Source organism: Thunnus albacares, chromosome 24 (genome assembly GCF_914725855.1).
Source record: "Thunnus albacares chromosome 24, fThuAlb1.1, whole genome shotgun sequence".
NCBI lineage: Eukaryota > Metazoa > Chordata > Actinopteri > Scombriformes > Scombridae > Thunnus > Thunnus albacares.
In genome coordinates this window covers 8,579,602-8,594,400 of record NC_058129.1, presented here as the reverse complement: position 1 = coordinate 8,594,400, position 14,799 = coordinate 8,579,602, and the positions used below count along the sequence as shown (strand labels likewise).

At 39.6% G+C, this 14,799-nt stretch overlaps 3 protein-coding genes across 4 annotated transcripts in view; all 3 read right to left on the bottom strand.

The window, feature by feature from the left end:
• Positions 1–215: 215 nt before the first annotated feature.
• atp5pf (ATP synthase peripheral stalk subunit F6) lies at positions 216–2,846 on the bottom strand. Its single transcript, XM_044344856.1, has 4 exons — positions 2,740–2,846; positions 1,860–2,029; positions 1,134–1,258; positions 216–315 (listed from the first exon to the last, which is right to left on the bottom strand). Exons 2-4 carry the CDS (start codon positions 2,027–2,029, stop codon positions 287–289), a joined length of 324 nt encoding a protein of 107 aa, XP_044200791.1. The 5' UTR covers positions 2,740–2,846; the 3' UTR covers positions 216–286.
• A 1,436-nt stretch (positions 2,847–4,282) lies between these two features.
• LOC122976406 (tubulin alpha-1B chain-like) lies at positions 4,283–7,995 on the bottom strand. Its single transcript, XM_044344854.1, has 4 exons — positions 7,852–7,995; positions 6,546–6,768; positions 6,310–6,458; positions 4,283–5,526 (listed from the first exon to the last, which is right to left on the bottom strand). Exons 1-4 carry the CDS (start codon positions 7,852–7,854, stop codon positions 4,546–4,548), a joined length of 1,356 nt encoding a protein of 451 aa, XP_044200789.1. The 5' UTR covers positions 7,855–7,995; the 3' UTR covers positions 4,283–4,545.
• A 1,825-nt stretch (positions 7,996–9,820) lies between these two features.
• The window catches only part of appa (amyloid beta (A4) precursor protein a), a 37,407-nt gene continuing 32,428 nt past the window's right edge, over positions 9,821–14,799 (bottom strand). For both annotated transcript variants that reach the window (XM_044344853.1, XM_044344852.1), the window contains 3 exons: positions 14,646–14,737; positions 13,045–13,191; positions 9,821–12,462 (listed from right to left, as the gene is read on the bottom strand). In XM_044344853.1, coding sequence (XP_044200788.1) covers positions 12,361–12,462; positions 13,045–13,191; positions 14,646–14,737 — 341 coding nt within the window. In that variant the 3' untranslated portion in view covers positions 9,821–12,360. The remainder of the gene's footprint in view (positions 12,463–13,044; positions 13,192–14,645; positions 14,738–14,799) is intronic.

The following is a 14,799-nucleotide window of genomic DNA, read 5'->3' as shown; positions in this document are numbered from 1 at the left end:
AATGACTATATGCAACATTTTTCCAGAATGATCACTTAATATATTTGGAGATATCTAATCAGTTATAAATTCAATTTATACTTTTTTTATCATTAAAGAATTCAGTATAGGCAGGTTCTGAATAATTGATTTTGTATAGTAAATCAATAACCACTGTTCTGTGCAGTGACTGTAGCCTACAACAGCAGCTTAATTGACAACCATTTCAGCCGTCATTCAATCCACTACCTTTTTATTAAATACAAGAGATTGGTGACATGTAGGAGATTTACAACATGGACAGCATTTACTTGGGCACTTCATCCAGCTTGGGATCTGAAAAAAATACAATAAAGAGAGAAACATTAGTGACAGTTGTTGGCAAGTGTAATTTCCTGTGAGATAAGATCTGATATCTAGACAAAGACTACAGCAATATATAGAGAGTAGCTAGTTGTCGCTTCATCAAAAATACTGTCAAGCTCACAAATAAAGAGTTCTCAAACCAATTTCAAACAGAATAAGAAAGTCATCTTGCTTTGATGGTGTCACCATTTACACACTATATATAGACTGACAAATCACAGCACATCTCTCCAGTGGAAAAAACAAATAATTATGATGGGAGAACTGTTAAATCATATGAGAGCTAAGACTCTTGTCTTTTAAAAAAAGATAAAACAGTCTACATAAATATGCCATTATGAGCACTGCAACTAATAAGAGTTCAAGACTTTTCTGTGACATGAACAGTTTTTAATTTCATTATCAGCTTGGACTAAAACAATGAAGAAATACACTGTCTGGCTCACTTTGTCCTTCAGAAGCTCCTCTGTGTATCAGTACACCAAGGTCAATGTTAAAACCATGGCTCAAAAATGACATTAACAATTTGTGATGTTGCCAAATGTTTTAATGTTGCAATAACTGACTAGAATATTAATTTAAAATATTCCTTTACCACTTACGTTGTCTAAGCAATAATTTAGAAAATAAATGTCACTATATAAAACTGCAATTTTAATCTCTTGTGAACATAGAAGCACATAACTTTTTATATATATATAAAATTGAACATACTAGGTTAAGATTTGGACAGGAGAGAAAAAAAACTGCAATGTCATACACTTCTACCAACATAAGTCCAAACTGACCTGTGAATTTGAAGTCAGGGAACTTGGCGAGGTCTCCTCCTCCGTATAGCCTCTCTAGTTTGGAGACCTCTTCAGACAGGTTCTTCTGGTAAGCAGGTCCTGCATCCACAATACCGCCAGATGCCCTGGGAGAGCCAAGGCATCAAATAAATGTTCAAGGGAAGAGGGTGGCGGTGATGAGTGGAGTGGAAAGGGGTCTGGGGTTAAATAGGGCTGTTCGATATGACGATATATATTGTGTGATAGAAAAATGCTCTATCATTTATTTTGGTGTCACAAATCACACTCTTTAGGCAATATTTTTCATCATTTGGAGTCTGTCCATCTTTAGCAAAGATTACATTAATTACTCTTCTTGGCTTTTTACTCGCAAAGCTCTTATTGCCCTTACAGTAATGTAACATGTACTTGTCGTCAACTCGAGTACTTCACCTGGTTCACACAACAGAAACTATTAGTTGAATTTAAAGAAAATGTCCTACATAGTGATAAACAATGATCTATATTGGGATATGATATAATTGGTCATATTGCACAGCCCTATTAAATAGCATGCCAAAGGCTAAGTGACGTTTTTTGTAATATTTAAAAGAAATTTTGAGTTAATATTTCACTAGGGAGCTGGTGGTCTACTTGGTGAACCTTGTCTATCTGAACTCTAATCAACCGAAATTAAACATGTCTGGTCAATGGTTTTATGACACGCGGTGTGTTTTATCAACTGACTTGCTCTTGGTTTTGTAGTCACGGATCTTGTCCAGGAACAGTTTCTGGACGGGGTCGAGCTCCTTGGCCCGGTTGAAGACGACAGCGGAGATGCCGATGTTCCTGCGCAGGGTCAGGCTCACGGCGGAGCGCAGCAGGGAGGACAGGTGGAACAACCGGTGAAGTGCCATCTGAAGGAGAAATAAAGCCTCTGCGTTAGGTTGTTACAAATAAATAAAAAAATTAAACTCCAATTGAAGCCAATCCTGGTCCCGTATTCAATTTACACAAGGTGTAAATTGAGTTGTCATTAAGAGGAAATGTGTCTCTTTAAATTGCATACAGAGGAAATGTTTGCTAATAAAGATGTACGCTGGAACTTCATTTTGTTATAAAATGTTACAATGTTACAGTGCTTTAAAGTTGTATATGTTCTACCTTGAAGGACTCAGTCACCTACATTAACTACCATCTCACATATATGGACGCTGGAGCAGATTAACTTAGCTGCACTCAAAGTTAGCATGTCTAACTTAGCTACCGTCGACCACGCTACACACATAAAGTCACTTCGCGTTGAATTAATGCTAAACAGGTGCTACATTTTAGTGGCTTTTGAATGGTTAACTAAGACTGAATTAAGACTCGCATTAATAATGTCACAACGACGTTGCACAAAGGTCAGTTCATTACGGCTAGCTGCTAATGCTAACAAGCTACGCTAGCGTTAGCAGACGCGACAGACAAACATTTTCCTCCGTCGCTTGTTGCGCTTCACACGCTAAAGTTACACACACTAAACACACAAACACGCATTTATCGTTATATAACCTGTCATGACAAACAGGGTAGAGTTAAATGTTTGCTGGCATTGCCTTAAAATTAAAAACTCAGAGCTCACCTTGGGTTTGACACTTTGAGCACACAAGCCAAGTGAGGACGACCGCGGTGGATTCTGGGGAATGTGGTAGTAAGAGAAAGGCGGCGTTGAATCACGTCATATTTATACTCCTCCCATAATTTATTTTTTTAAAATTTATTTTATTTTTTTGTTTGTTTGTTTTGCTTTGTTTTGCGTTTTTACATAAGTAGCCAAATGAATGAAGGATTCTGAACTGAAAAAAATGTTTTATTTTATCCATTTATATAATTATATGGCTGTTTGACGTGTGAAAATAAGAGATTGTTGTCCATCCCCGTTATCATCCCCATTAAACTGTTCTAAACTGGCTTTACTGGCCAGATCCCACGAGTGCGTTTCTGCACATGAAACCGTTCCTCACCCTTAATATAGATTTTTGCATGAAACCACCTGTCTGGCACCAACAATAAAAACAATCACACTTCACCTCTCGATAAATATGTTATTTACAGATAGTGAAGAAATAATAGTAATTAAGAATACACATATTTGTTACTTTCTTTAGTTTTGTCTGTAGAATACACCGTGTCTGGCATGTAGTGGTATAAAAATGGCATTATTTTTCTGATACAACTGATACTGAAAAACATGCCTAAGCTGCTTTTACTGTGCACAGAAAACACATCTCCTCACGCTATGTATAGATTTAAGCCACGATAAAGCCTGGGCCACTTGCACACTTTGTGTAATACACAGTCAGTCACGATCCAGAACAAGCTGATGGACTTTAGATGTTCAACACCATGATAGATAACACACAGTACTGTCATGCACTGTATTACTGTTACTGGGATGGTGTATACCACAAAGAGGGCAGCTAAAGGAAGAGAGTGAATTTGAAGTTTGAATCTGAATCTTTCCATTTTCAGGCACAATAACTGTCTCAGTTACCAATAATTTGACTGAGATCCATTTCATTTTGTACTGTGTCTGTGGTGTGTTGTTCAAATATGTTTGAGCTTAAAGATAGAAATATGATAACCAGTTTAATGGTGGAACAGTGTCAGCAGCAGCATGTTTGTCCTGAGGTTAAGTGTTTCAAATGGGGTTTGTCAAAGCCACAGCTAAATAACTGCAATTAAACTATAATTTTGGCAATTTGAGACTTATTTAGCTGCTAGGGGAAGGAAAAAGGGAAAGAATTTGTGATTTCATAAATGTAGGGTCTTCTGAGGGACAATGTCTGGATTTGCATGTCCTTGAGATCCTGTTTCCAAGTCTTCTTGCCTTGTCAAGATACATTAAAACAAGGCAAAAATATCATAAATCATAAACATTACAGATGTTCAACATAAGGTCCAGCTTTTAATATCTCGACTATTTAGACACATGATACATACTGTAAATAAACAAAACTGACCCTTATTATAAAGGCATATAAGCTTTTCATTTCAGGCATAATCAGACTGAAATGTTATATTTCAATACCAGTATGTAAACATGGTGGATATTATATATATATATATATAGTAACATTTAACTCACCTTCTAACAGACTAACAGAAAAATGATCAGACACAGCTTCACATGTCACAGGAACTTTATTCAGCTTTTTATTCAGGAGACTGGTATTTTAATACAACATTTCCATTGACTGAAATCAATTGATTTCCGTTTACGCAGTACCCTCACATGCAGCATATCTGACAAAACATATGGATTTAATAACATTTTCATGGACAAAACACAGATCAACTTCTGCTGTGAGAACATTTCTATTAACTGAGTCAACTACAAACCCAGTAAAATAAACAGATTTCTGTTCAGGCAGTGCTGTTATTCATCTTAAAACTCTTCACCCTCCTCCTCTCCCTCACCCCCAACAGACTCCATTCCAACTTCCTCATAATCTTTCTCCAGAGCTGCCATGTCTTCTCTGGCCTCAGAGAACTCTCCTTCCTCCATACCTTCACCCACATACCAGTGAACGAAGGCACGCTTGGCGTACATCAGATCAAACTTGTGGTCAAGTCGAGCCCAGGCCTCTGCAATAGCGGTGGTGTTGCTCAGCATGCACACAGCTCTCTGGACTTTGGCCAGGTCTCCACCAGGAACTACAGTGGGCGGCTGGTAGTTGATACCGACCTTGAAACCAGTAGGGCACCAGTCCACAAACTGGATGGTGCGCTTGGTCTTTATGGTGGCAATGGCAGCATTGACATCTTTGGGCACCACATCACCACGGTATAAAAGGCAGCAGGCCATGTATTTGCCGTGGCGAGGATCACATTTTACCATCTGATTAGATGGCTCAAAGCAGGCGTTGGTTATTTCTGCCACTGTTAACTGCTCATGATAAGCCTTCTCAGCAGAGATGACGGGAGCGTAGGTGGCCAGAGGGAAGTGGATACGGGGATATGGCACCAGGTTGGTCTGGAACTCCGTGAGATCAACGTTAAGAGCACCATCGAAACGAAGGGAAGCAGTGATGGAGGACACAATCTGACTCATCAGCCTGTTCAGGTTGGTGTAGGTCGGACGCTCGATATCCAGGTTCCTACGACAGATATCGTAGATGGCCTCGTTATCCACCATGAAGGAACAGTCAGAGTGCTCCAGGGTGGTGTGGGTAGTCAGGATGGAGTTGTAGGGCTCCACCACAGCAGTGGACACCTGGGGAGCTGGATAGATGGAGAACTCCAGCTTGGACTTCTTGCCGTAGTCTACAGACAGACGCTCCAGCAACAGGGAGGTAAAACCAGAGCCGGTTCCACCTCCAAAGCTGTGGAAGACCAGGAAGCCCTGAAGGCCAGTGCACTGGTCAGCCTGAGGACAGAGGAACAGACATTGATCAAATATAAGAAACAAAGTAATGTGATTTGGATAATTGGAACCTATAGTGGGAATTAGAGCAGGGACCAACTGATTTATCAGTAATTAGAACATAGAAATACAATCTTACTCAATCTGACACATGCCACAATCAAATGAAAATTTGACAATAAGCTTAGATCTATAAATGTCATGATTACTTGAGTGATAATGTGAATTTAAACATGGTGCTTGTTGTGGTCAGATCTTATTATGACTGAGGATAACATTACTAGACTTTTCTTCCATGGCTGAAATGGCAAATGTTGCTAACTGATTTTAGCAGCTATATCAAATAGGTACTTATTCTGTGAGCTGGCCAAAATACAAAATAAAGCTTTGATGTTTGGTGACATTAAACGTCCTGCTAGTTGGTGTCTATAACATTATGCTCTGTCAAAGACAATATCTTCATGTAAAGAACACCACTCTGCTAGCTTGATAGTTCTGCTTGGCGGCCCCAGGGCTACAAGTTAGTTAGCCAATACAATGGAGAAGAATGGGATTTATGGTTCATGCTCACATCATCTGAAAAATATCTTTAAAAAGTTCATTTAGTATTTATAGAGAGTGATTTTGTGCCCTCTGGTGGCACAAAGGTAAACAACATAATGTGAGTCTGAATTGATAGCATAATGTATATGTACTGTTGTCACTTTCTTGATACAACAGTTATTTGGAATTAATTGTCTTTCAGTGTTATTAGGAAGAATCTCCCTCTGCTCTGAATTTACCCACCAGTTTGCGGATCCTGTCCAGCACCAGGTCAATGATCTCTTTGCCAATGGTGTAGTGTCCACGGGCGTAGTTGTTAGCAGCATCCTCCTTGCCAGTAATCAACTGCTCAGGGTGAAAGAGCTGGCGGTAGGTCCCTGTTCGCACCTCATCTGAAGAGACATGTTCAATCAGAAATGATTCAAGGGTTTGACTAACCAAAATCAAGCAGTAACTATGGTATTTAATCAAGAGTTTACCAATGACAGTGGGCTCCAGATCCACAAAAACAGCTCTGGGGACATGTTTTCCAGCTCCAGTCTCACTGAAGAAGGTGTTAAAGGAGTCATCACCTCCTCCGATGGTTTTGTCACTGGGCATCTGCCCATCAGGCTGGATCCCATGTTCCAAGCAGTAAAGCTCCCAGCAGGCGTTGCCAATTTGGACACCAGCCTGACCCACGTGTACTGAGATACACTCACGCTGGAGGAAAACAGGCCATTTATAACTTTTGGCAAGTTCATACTAATCAGAAGCATCAGATTACTGATCACATATTGAAAAACAGTGAAAGAGCTACTGTATGATGAGATCCAATGGTGGGGAAACAGACTTTTATAAAGAACATTATGATCAAATAACCTGATAAATACTGCACATTTATTCATTTACACTCCAAATAAACAGAGGGGGACTTTAGACAATATGACGAACCACAATTAAGGACCTCAAGGGGACACCGTAAATCATTTGACATTAACAGTCACATGTAGTTCTTTGTCTTCCCTACGTTAGGAGAAAAAATAAACACATGCACTGCCTCACAAAAACCCACATACAGTCAAGTCAATTTGACCAGTATCACAAATCATAAATTTGCCTCAGGGGGCTTTACAATCCACTAGGCTAAACTTAATTTACCATACATGAAACTTGATTTTCGGCTCTATGCCCTGATGCTTGACTTTTCTTTCAGATAACAGTTAAACTCCTGCCAATTCAGTAAATTGACAGCTAGGTTAACGTTCATTAAGTAGTCATTAATGAAGGGCATATATTGCTGTTCGTTAGACCTGGTTCAATCAATACGACCTCAAGACAACCTCAAATTCATACTTAGCTACCATGTTTCTTTAAGCTATGAGGTATGAAGATAATGAAGATGTTGGCTTGACAACCACAGAACTGGTTCTAACAAACCGGCTCCAACGTTACTCCCGCCGTTGAGGATCCAACCGTTATTTGAGTTCCGCCATGTTGTCTGACTCTACATTCAGTATCACTGGCAGCCACTATTAAAACTGAAATACCAATACGATAAAGCTACGCTTCATTTATAAATTTACCAAAAAAAGGAACTGCTTAATGCCTTAACGTTTTGACTTTCAGCTAACATAGCATTAACGTCATGTTAACCTGACGTTAGCTTTTACCTTGAAGCCACATATTCGTCAAATAAAATCGTGCCAATTCAGTAAATTGATGGCCAGGTTCAAATTAATGCGGGCTGTCGTTAAACCCAGGTAAATCAATAATTACATAAGACAACTTCACATTTATACTCACCATGTTTCTCAACGCTTTTTGAAGATAATAAAGACGTTGTTTGTTGGCGAATCAATCTAGACGGCAGTTTCTGCTAGCTCCCGTTAGCTTCAATAACGGTTACCAGGCGGTGGTTTTTATATTCGGCCCCTCTGGAAAGGCGCTGATGAATCTGATTGGTTGTCGTTACCCAGCTGATAGCGTCGATTAGACAGAAATTCAATCGCCTCTCTTAAATCACAAGTAAGAAGAAACTTTGAAAATAAGAGAAGATCTAAGGCGGGGGAAATTAGCATTATTAATATTAATGTGTGCCCTCCAGTCTGTTGGTCAGTTATACATCATGTATGGAGAGCCCTTATAAAATTTAAGTAGTCTCTTTGTCAAGAATATCCCAAATATCAAAACATAAATCTTATATATAAACATTACATCAGATTCATCATCACATATATCAGAATCAACAACACCTCTGTTCAAAAATATATTGTCATAAGCTAGAAAACAGAAGAAGAAACCTTAAATTCTTGTATCGAAATTGGCATCTTAAAACTCCTTTATAAGTTAACTAGATCAAATAACATTAAGAAAAAAAGACAAACCTGTGAAATTTACAAATTCTACCTTTTTCAAATGTGTGTGTCAGGATCTAGCAATATGAAAAATAAAGGTTATAAAACCATCATGAAGCTACCAACATTTTTTACTTAAGAGAAAGTGTTTAATATATTCTTGATTCAGAGAGGCCAGATTATGCTGTGTGTCTGTTTATTCATCTCATAAGTTTATAAGATGTTGAAAGTTCATAATCAATGGAGTTTATGAGCCTTATGTGTACATTGTTATGAAGAAGAAGAAGAGGACATTGGTATCCAGATAAGAATTGGTGCTGTTTACAGTTTGGTGGTACTTGTACTTTACTTGAGTATTTTCATTTTATGCTACTTGATACTTCTACTTGTATTATAAGAGCCACTACAATTCACAGTTAAATATTGCATTCCACTACATTTATCTAACAATTCTAGTTTATTTTCAGTTTAAGATTTTACATGAAAAGCTTATCAATTACACTGTATTATTAATGATTAAACCAGTGGTTCCCAAACTTTTTGGCTTGTGGGCTCTTACAAAAAACCTGTGTGTATTTGTGTCTCTTTGTCATGTTTCATATGTCTATGAGTTCTTTTCAGTTCCATCAAAGAGACATTTCCTCTCACATGGTTTTGAATAAATAACTGTTTGAGGCCCAATGAGGTAAAACTCTTCAATATTTCACAAAAATGCAATTATTAAAGAAAAGTTCTGAAAAATTAATTCAAATTTATGTAGTTCAACTATGCCCTCAGATTTATTTTATATCCTTACAAAGCAGTTCAAACAAGCTCCACCTCGAGCAGCTACAATAAAATGCTGTTCATGCACAGACTGTTAAATTTATTTAATAAGTCAGTCACAGCCCTATTTTCGGCAAAACCAATACTCTGACTTTAGTACTTTCAGTAAATTAAGCTGGTAATACCTCTATAATTATACTTAAATAGGATTTTTAAATGCAAGACTTTTACTTGTAATGAAGTATTTTACATTGTCGTATTGATTTTGCTTAAGGATCAGAGCACTTCTTCCACCACTGGGATGTGATTTGATTCCATTTTAACACAAAATAATTTAACCTTCAGCAAGATGACCTGGGTTCATCTGTCTCAGGAAGCATCTGCCCTCTGATGTGTCCTAGAGCGATAGACTGAATCCCTGTCAGCTCCCAGTCTGCTGTTTGTGACTTCTGACCTCCTTATATGACAGGAAGAAAAAAAGAAAACATCCCTTCAGGGTATCAATGCTCACATTATGATTCCCACACTTATTAGAATAAAACTGTATACATTTCTACCATGTTATATCCAAATGATTACTGCACAAGAAACAAGGGGGCTTTGTCATGTTTAATTCAGTAATCTGGCAAAAACAAACACATGAAGACATAGAATTTGTATGTACATTCAAAACTTTATTATGGAATACAGTGTAGAAAGCGTTTTCCCAGTCAATGCAAATGGCCTGCACAATATTACACAGTGGAAAACAAAACCAATATATAACCCACAGAAAAAAGATAGAAAGAAAATCCTGCTTCCTCCTCTACTCTACTGCCCTCTGTTGGGCTTCTAGTGAGCACCCTCTGAAAATAATGGACCCACCCCACTGCAGCCTCCAAATGTACATTTCACCCACCGCTTCCTCATAGGTCTTACTTCACATGTATTAACCGAGTGAGAGGTCACACTGTATTTCTTTTTGATGTAATGTTGAGATGGTGGACTGTATGAAGATAAAGGTTGAATGGGGAACTCTTGCCTACGATGCTGTTAACTTGAATTTACCTCAGAATAATATATGAGCCCTGCTTTCACATCCCCGCCGCCGACTCGCTCTCGGCTCTCTAGATGGTGAACGCCTATCGTCTATATACAGACTACAGCGCTCTGCCTCTGAGGAGTCAAGTGTGCATTGATGGCAGGGAGGTGAGCAGCATGCCTGAAGGGAAAGGAAGGCGAAAGGAGGGAGGTGAGGGGAGGTGCTGGGGGGGGAAGTGAAAATCCATTATATATACAGACTGCCTGCCTGGCTATTCATCCAGAACTGCAAGTCACTTCCTCTCTACCTTGCCCTCCTTCCTCCTCCTCCTCCTCCTCCTCCTCCTCCTCTCAGAACTCCACCTGTTCTATCAGCAGAAAGCAAAATAATTTTTACCCAAAAAAAAAAAAAAAAAAAAAAAAAAGAGACGGCGTCGGCTTACAACTGGACGAAACACCAGACTGAAAATGACGAAACACATACACGCAGAGATAATTCTAACCCATCCCCCATGCCTCCTTTTTTCCCCCTTCCCGCTCCCTGTCACCTTCACCCTCACAACATGCCCTTATGAAAAAAAAAACAAAACACGGTAACATGAGTTGAACAGAAAAGCAAAAATCAAATGGGGTGATGTCTGAGAGCCCCTACGCATAAGGATTTTCAACACAATATATTTCAGTGAATGATAATATACAAACAGAGATGAAGCCAGCCCCCCTCCTGTAGCTTCAGGAACGTAGCATGGTTAAAAAAAAATAATAATAAAAGAAATGAAGAACACACTTAAAGTCCAAAATCACAGATCTCTTTTAAATGTGTATTTTACATGATATCAAAGCAGAGCCCGTTCATCTAGATTTATATATATTTTTCATCATTGTTTGATGTCACGTGATCACGAGAAGATACTAAATGTACAATCTTGCTAGAATGACAATCTATATGTGAGAAAGGATCTCGAGGGAGAGAGCAGCGTTAAAGATCTTGTTTTTTTTGTTATTTTTTTTTTTCCAAATCCTGTTGTCATTGTTGTCATGCACTACATAGGAACAGCTAAGACTTCAGCATTACTTCAGTACATTACACGTAATTTAAAAAAAGGACTTTACATCGGTTGACTTTTTTTTTTTTTTTTTTCTCTGTTTTCATTCTTTTTTGAAAAACAAAACTGGAAACGATAGAGAAAAACTCGAAAATAAAAACAGCTCATTCGGAATACATAATTACTACTGTTGTCATCAACATATTCATTATCATCATCGTCTTTAAAGAGCCTTGTGTGACTTAACACAGCCCAGCTGTCGTAAGAATGCGCAAAGAAAAGAGGATGGAGGGAGGGATGAAGGAGGAGGGGGAGGGAGAGGAGGCTCACTTATACTCCAGTGTAGACTGTAGAGTGAGTGCAGTAGTGGTGCAGTAGGTGGGGAAACGCTGGGCCTCATTTCTAAAAATCATGTTGCTTGATTTAAGCCTGTATTTAATTATTATGATCGTTACAAACAATATAATCAAAACAAATGAGCGTGTGATGAAAAATGTGCTTTCAAATGATTGATTTTGACAAATAAAGATCTCATCTGCGTGCAACCGGTTTTTGTAAATGAGGCTCAGGCAGCCGAGCGCCTAAAATCCTACTGATCAGTGGTCAGATTTGCCTACACAAGTCCACACCTAAAATCGTCCCAAGCCAAAAAAACCCCAACTATACACTGGCCCTGAATCAGTGTGGAGAGAACGCGCTTCTTTCCCCTTTGGGTTTGTTTCCATGCACTGGGCGGGGCTTTTTTTCCCATACATCAGCAGGCCCAGACGGAGCAACATATAAAAACCCCCTTTCTTTAATTAAAAAAAAAGGTGTCTTGCTCCAATAAAGTGAACAAACTTGGTGCAAACTGGCTTGGCCACGGTGTCCGCCCAGGCACAAAATGAAAGAAACCCTGGCTACAGTCTGTTACAGTATGCTCATAACTGACTATTTCAGTCACGCAATGATCTATGCCACACTGCCTTTTTGGAGACGTGGGACTACTCGGAGGGGGAGGAGGAGGGGAGAGGGGAGGGGAGGTGCTTGATGTGTGGGAGGAGATGTTTCTGTGTGATTATGTGTGTATGTGTCTGTTGTGTGTGTGTGTGTGCGTGTGTGTTTGTGTGTAGATATGACATTCTCCCTCAGTTCTGCATCTGCTCAAAGAACTTGTAGGTTGGGTTCTCGTAACCGTTCTGCTGCATCTTGGACAGGTGGCGCTCCTCGGGGGTGACGGCAGCGTCCACCTGGAGGAGAGCCAGAGGGGCAGAGGGGGGTTAGACACACACACACACACACTCACATGGTGCGATCAAGTATAAAAATAAAAATAATTTAAATATTCTACAAATTGAAGACTTTTTAAGACCTTTTTAATGTTCCTGGAAGTGAAATTAAGAGTAATTGACAAAAATAAAGAAACAAAGCTGCCACAACCGCTGCTTTTTTAATTAAACTGCTAATGGAAGTTCTGAAATGATAAATGAGGATAATTAGAAAAGGGAAAGCAGGAAATTAATTGGTAACGGGCATTAATCCCATCATATTTAGTGAGCAGATAGAATGAAAAACAACTAATTTTTTGCCGTGTACCAGCCCTGTTCTGTATATTAATGACTTTTTATGATCTAAAAGAACTCATATATTCTCTGCAACATACACATATACTGTGCTATACTGAAAAACAGCTTGCACTTACACGTGAATGCATGTGCACAGCGTCGCGCCCCACACGCCAGATTGACTGCCGTTACAGAACAGCTTGTACACAGCACACGCTCACAAACACACACACACACACACATGCGCGCAGGTCAGCTGTTTCTCACCTCGATGACTCCGTGGTGGATGGAGGTGTACTGCTTCTTCCTCAGCATCACCAGGGTGATGACGATCACGGTTGCTATGACGACGCCTCCAACCATCAGGCCAATGATGGCGCCCTTGTTGGAGCCGACATCCTCGGCGAAGAAGACCTGGGGGAGTTGAAGGACGGACATTTGTCATGTGACCAGTCATGTGACCATGTTGTAAACCTGACGATTTACAACATTCTTTAGTGAAGCTTAGAAATACTTTTCTTGTAACTTTTTCCAGGAAACCAATGATGGAACAAAGATGCACCACAGACCACATGGACATAATGTCTGAAAGGCAACTTATTTCTGAAGGATAATATTCTGACTAAAATTCCTTCGTGCCGGTGTCAGGTGATTTACAGAAAGAGCACAACATAAAGCGACACTGATAAAGTATGACTCAGCTCCGATGTGACGCAATCCTAATACGCATGATTAAATTTTTTTTTTTTCTCCCTTCCCCACAAAACCAAATGAAGGCTCCGGGTTCTGTGAAGGATTACGCTGCTTTGTGGAACTCATTTTTCACACAGCACAGGAATAAATAGGAGCAAATGGCGTCTTCTGCAGGGATACAAATCCTGATATCTGCACCTGCGTTGACTGTGTGCACATACCAGCAGGGATAATAGGGAAGGAAATCTACTCAACTGGCACAAACTTCAAAACACCAGTGTGATCTTTTTAACTACAGATAATTTCACAAAAATGCATCTTGACATCTCAGCACTCCTATCCCGCCTTGTGTCTTAGACTGCAGTGAGTGGAGACTTCATTTCAGGCTGGTGAGTCTCCTCCCTGAATAAATCTGCAGAACGCTGATTGGGGTGACTGTGAATACCACATTAAGTAGTTGGGCTAAGGAGACGGCCTAACAAACTGACTGCTCATTGTGAATGTGAGAAATGTGATATGTAATAAAATGTAGGGATTAAGGGATTAAAGCCTTAAGGTGAGAGGAATAAAGTGCGCGGATTTGGATTTGACTGAGTATGGATTGAGGTTTTTGTGCTAGTATTACAATATCGAAAGAGATTATTGAATGAGTGCAAAACTGGGTTGGAGCCTTATAATGGTTAGTACAATAACCTGCGGCTGACCAGAAAAATATTTACAGATGTATAAAAAAAAAAAAAAAAACTCCACTAAACTTAACTCTGATCTAAGGGCAGAGGATTTTAAACGAGCAGACAAGCATGACGCACGCATTATTGCGGTTGTCTCCATGGACACCTGTCTCCATGGCGACAACCTTGAGAGTTTACCATGAGGACAAAGTGGAGCCACGGACTTGAGTGTTGATTGTGTGTGTGTGTGTGTGTGTGTGTGTGTGTGTGTGTGTGTGTGTGTGTGTGTACTTAAGAGCGGTGCAGAGGGTGAGCCTGCATGTCAGTAAATGCATCTTTTATGTGTTTGTGCTCTATGTCCATTAACATATATGTATAATTGAATCACTTAATTTCAAATGAGCCTGCATCTGTCAGAGTGAGTTTCTTTCCATTTGTGTGTGTGTGTGTGTTTGTGTGTGTGTGTGTGTGTTTGTGTGTGTGTGTGTGTGTGTATTTGTTTACCAGTTTCTGGTGGTGAACTTCATATTCAGTGCTCTGTCTGTCCTCCGTCTCCATCCGGAGTTCAGGAATAGCTTCCATCTTCATTCCTGTCACTGGCAAAGGAAGGAAAAGTGCCATCTATTATGGATGGTGACACTTACTTGCATTCTCCTTC

What these genes read in the sequence shown, in the direction of transcription:
- LOC122976406 (XM_044344854.1), bottom strand. An exon ending in TCTGGAGCCCACTGTCATTG is followed by an intron (nt 6,459 to 6,545) that starts GTAAACTCTTGA and finishes ATGTCTCTTCAG; the next exon opens with ATGAGGTGCGAACAGGGACC. An exon ending in TGGACAGGATCCGCAAACTG is followed by an intron (nt 5,527 to 6,309) that starts GTGGGTAAATTC and finishes CTCTGTCCTCAG; the next exon opens with GCTGACCAGTGCACTGGCCT.
- atp5pf (XM_044344856.1), bottom strand. Translation starts at nt 2,029, where the DNA reads ATGGCACTTCACCGGTTGTTCCACCTGTCCTCCCTGCTGCGCTCCGCC. An exon ending in GACTACAAAACCAAGAGCAA is followed by an intron (nt 1,259 to 1,859) that starts GTCAGTTGATAA and finishes TGGCTCTCCCAG; the next exon opens with GGCATCTGGCGGTATTGTGG. An exon ending in CCCTGACTTCAAATTCACAG is followed by an intron (nt 316 to 1,133) that starts GTCAGTTTGGAC and finishes TATTTTTTTCAG; the next exon opens with ATCCCAAGCTGGATGAAGTG.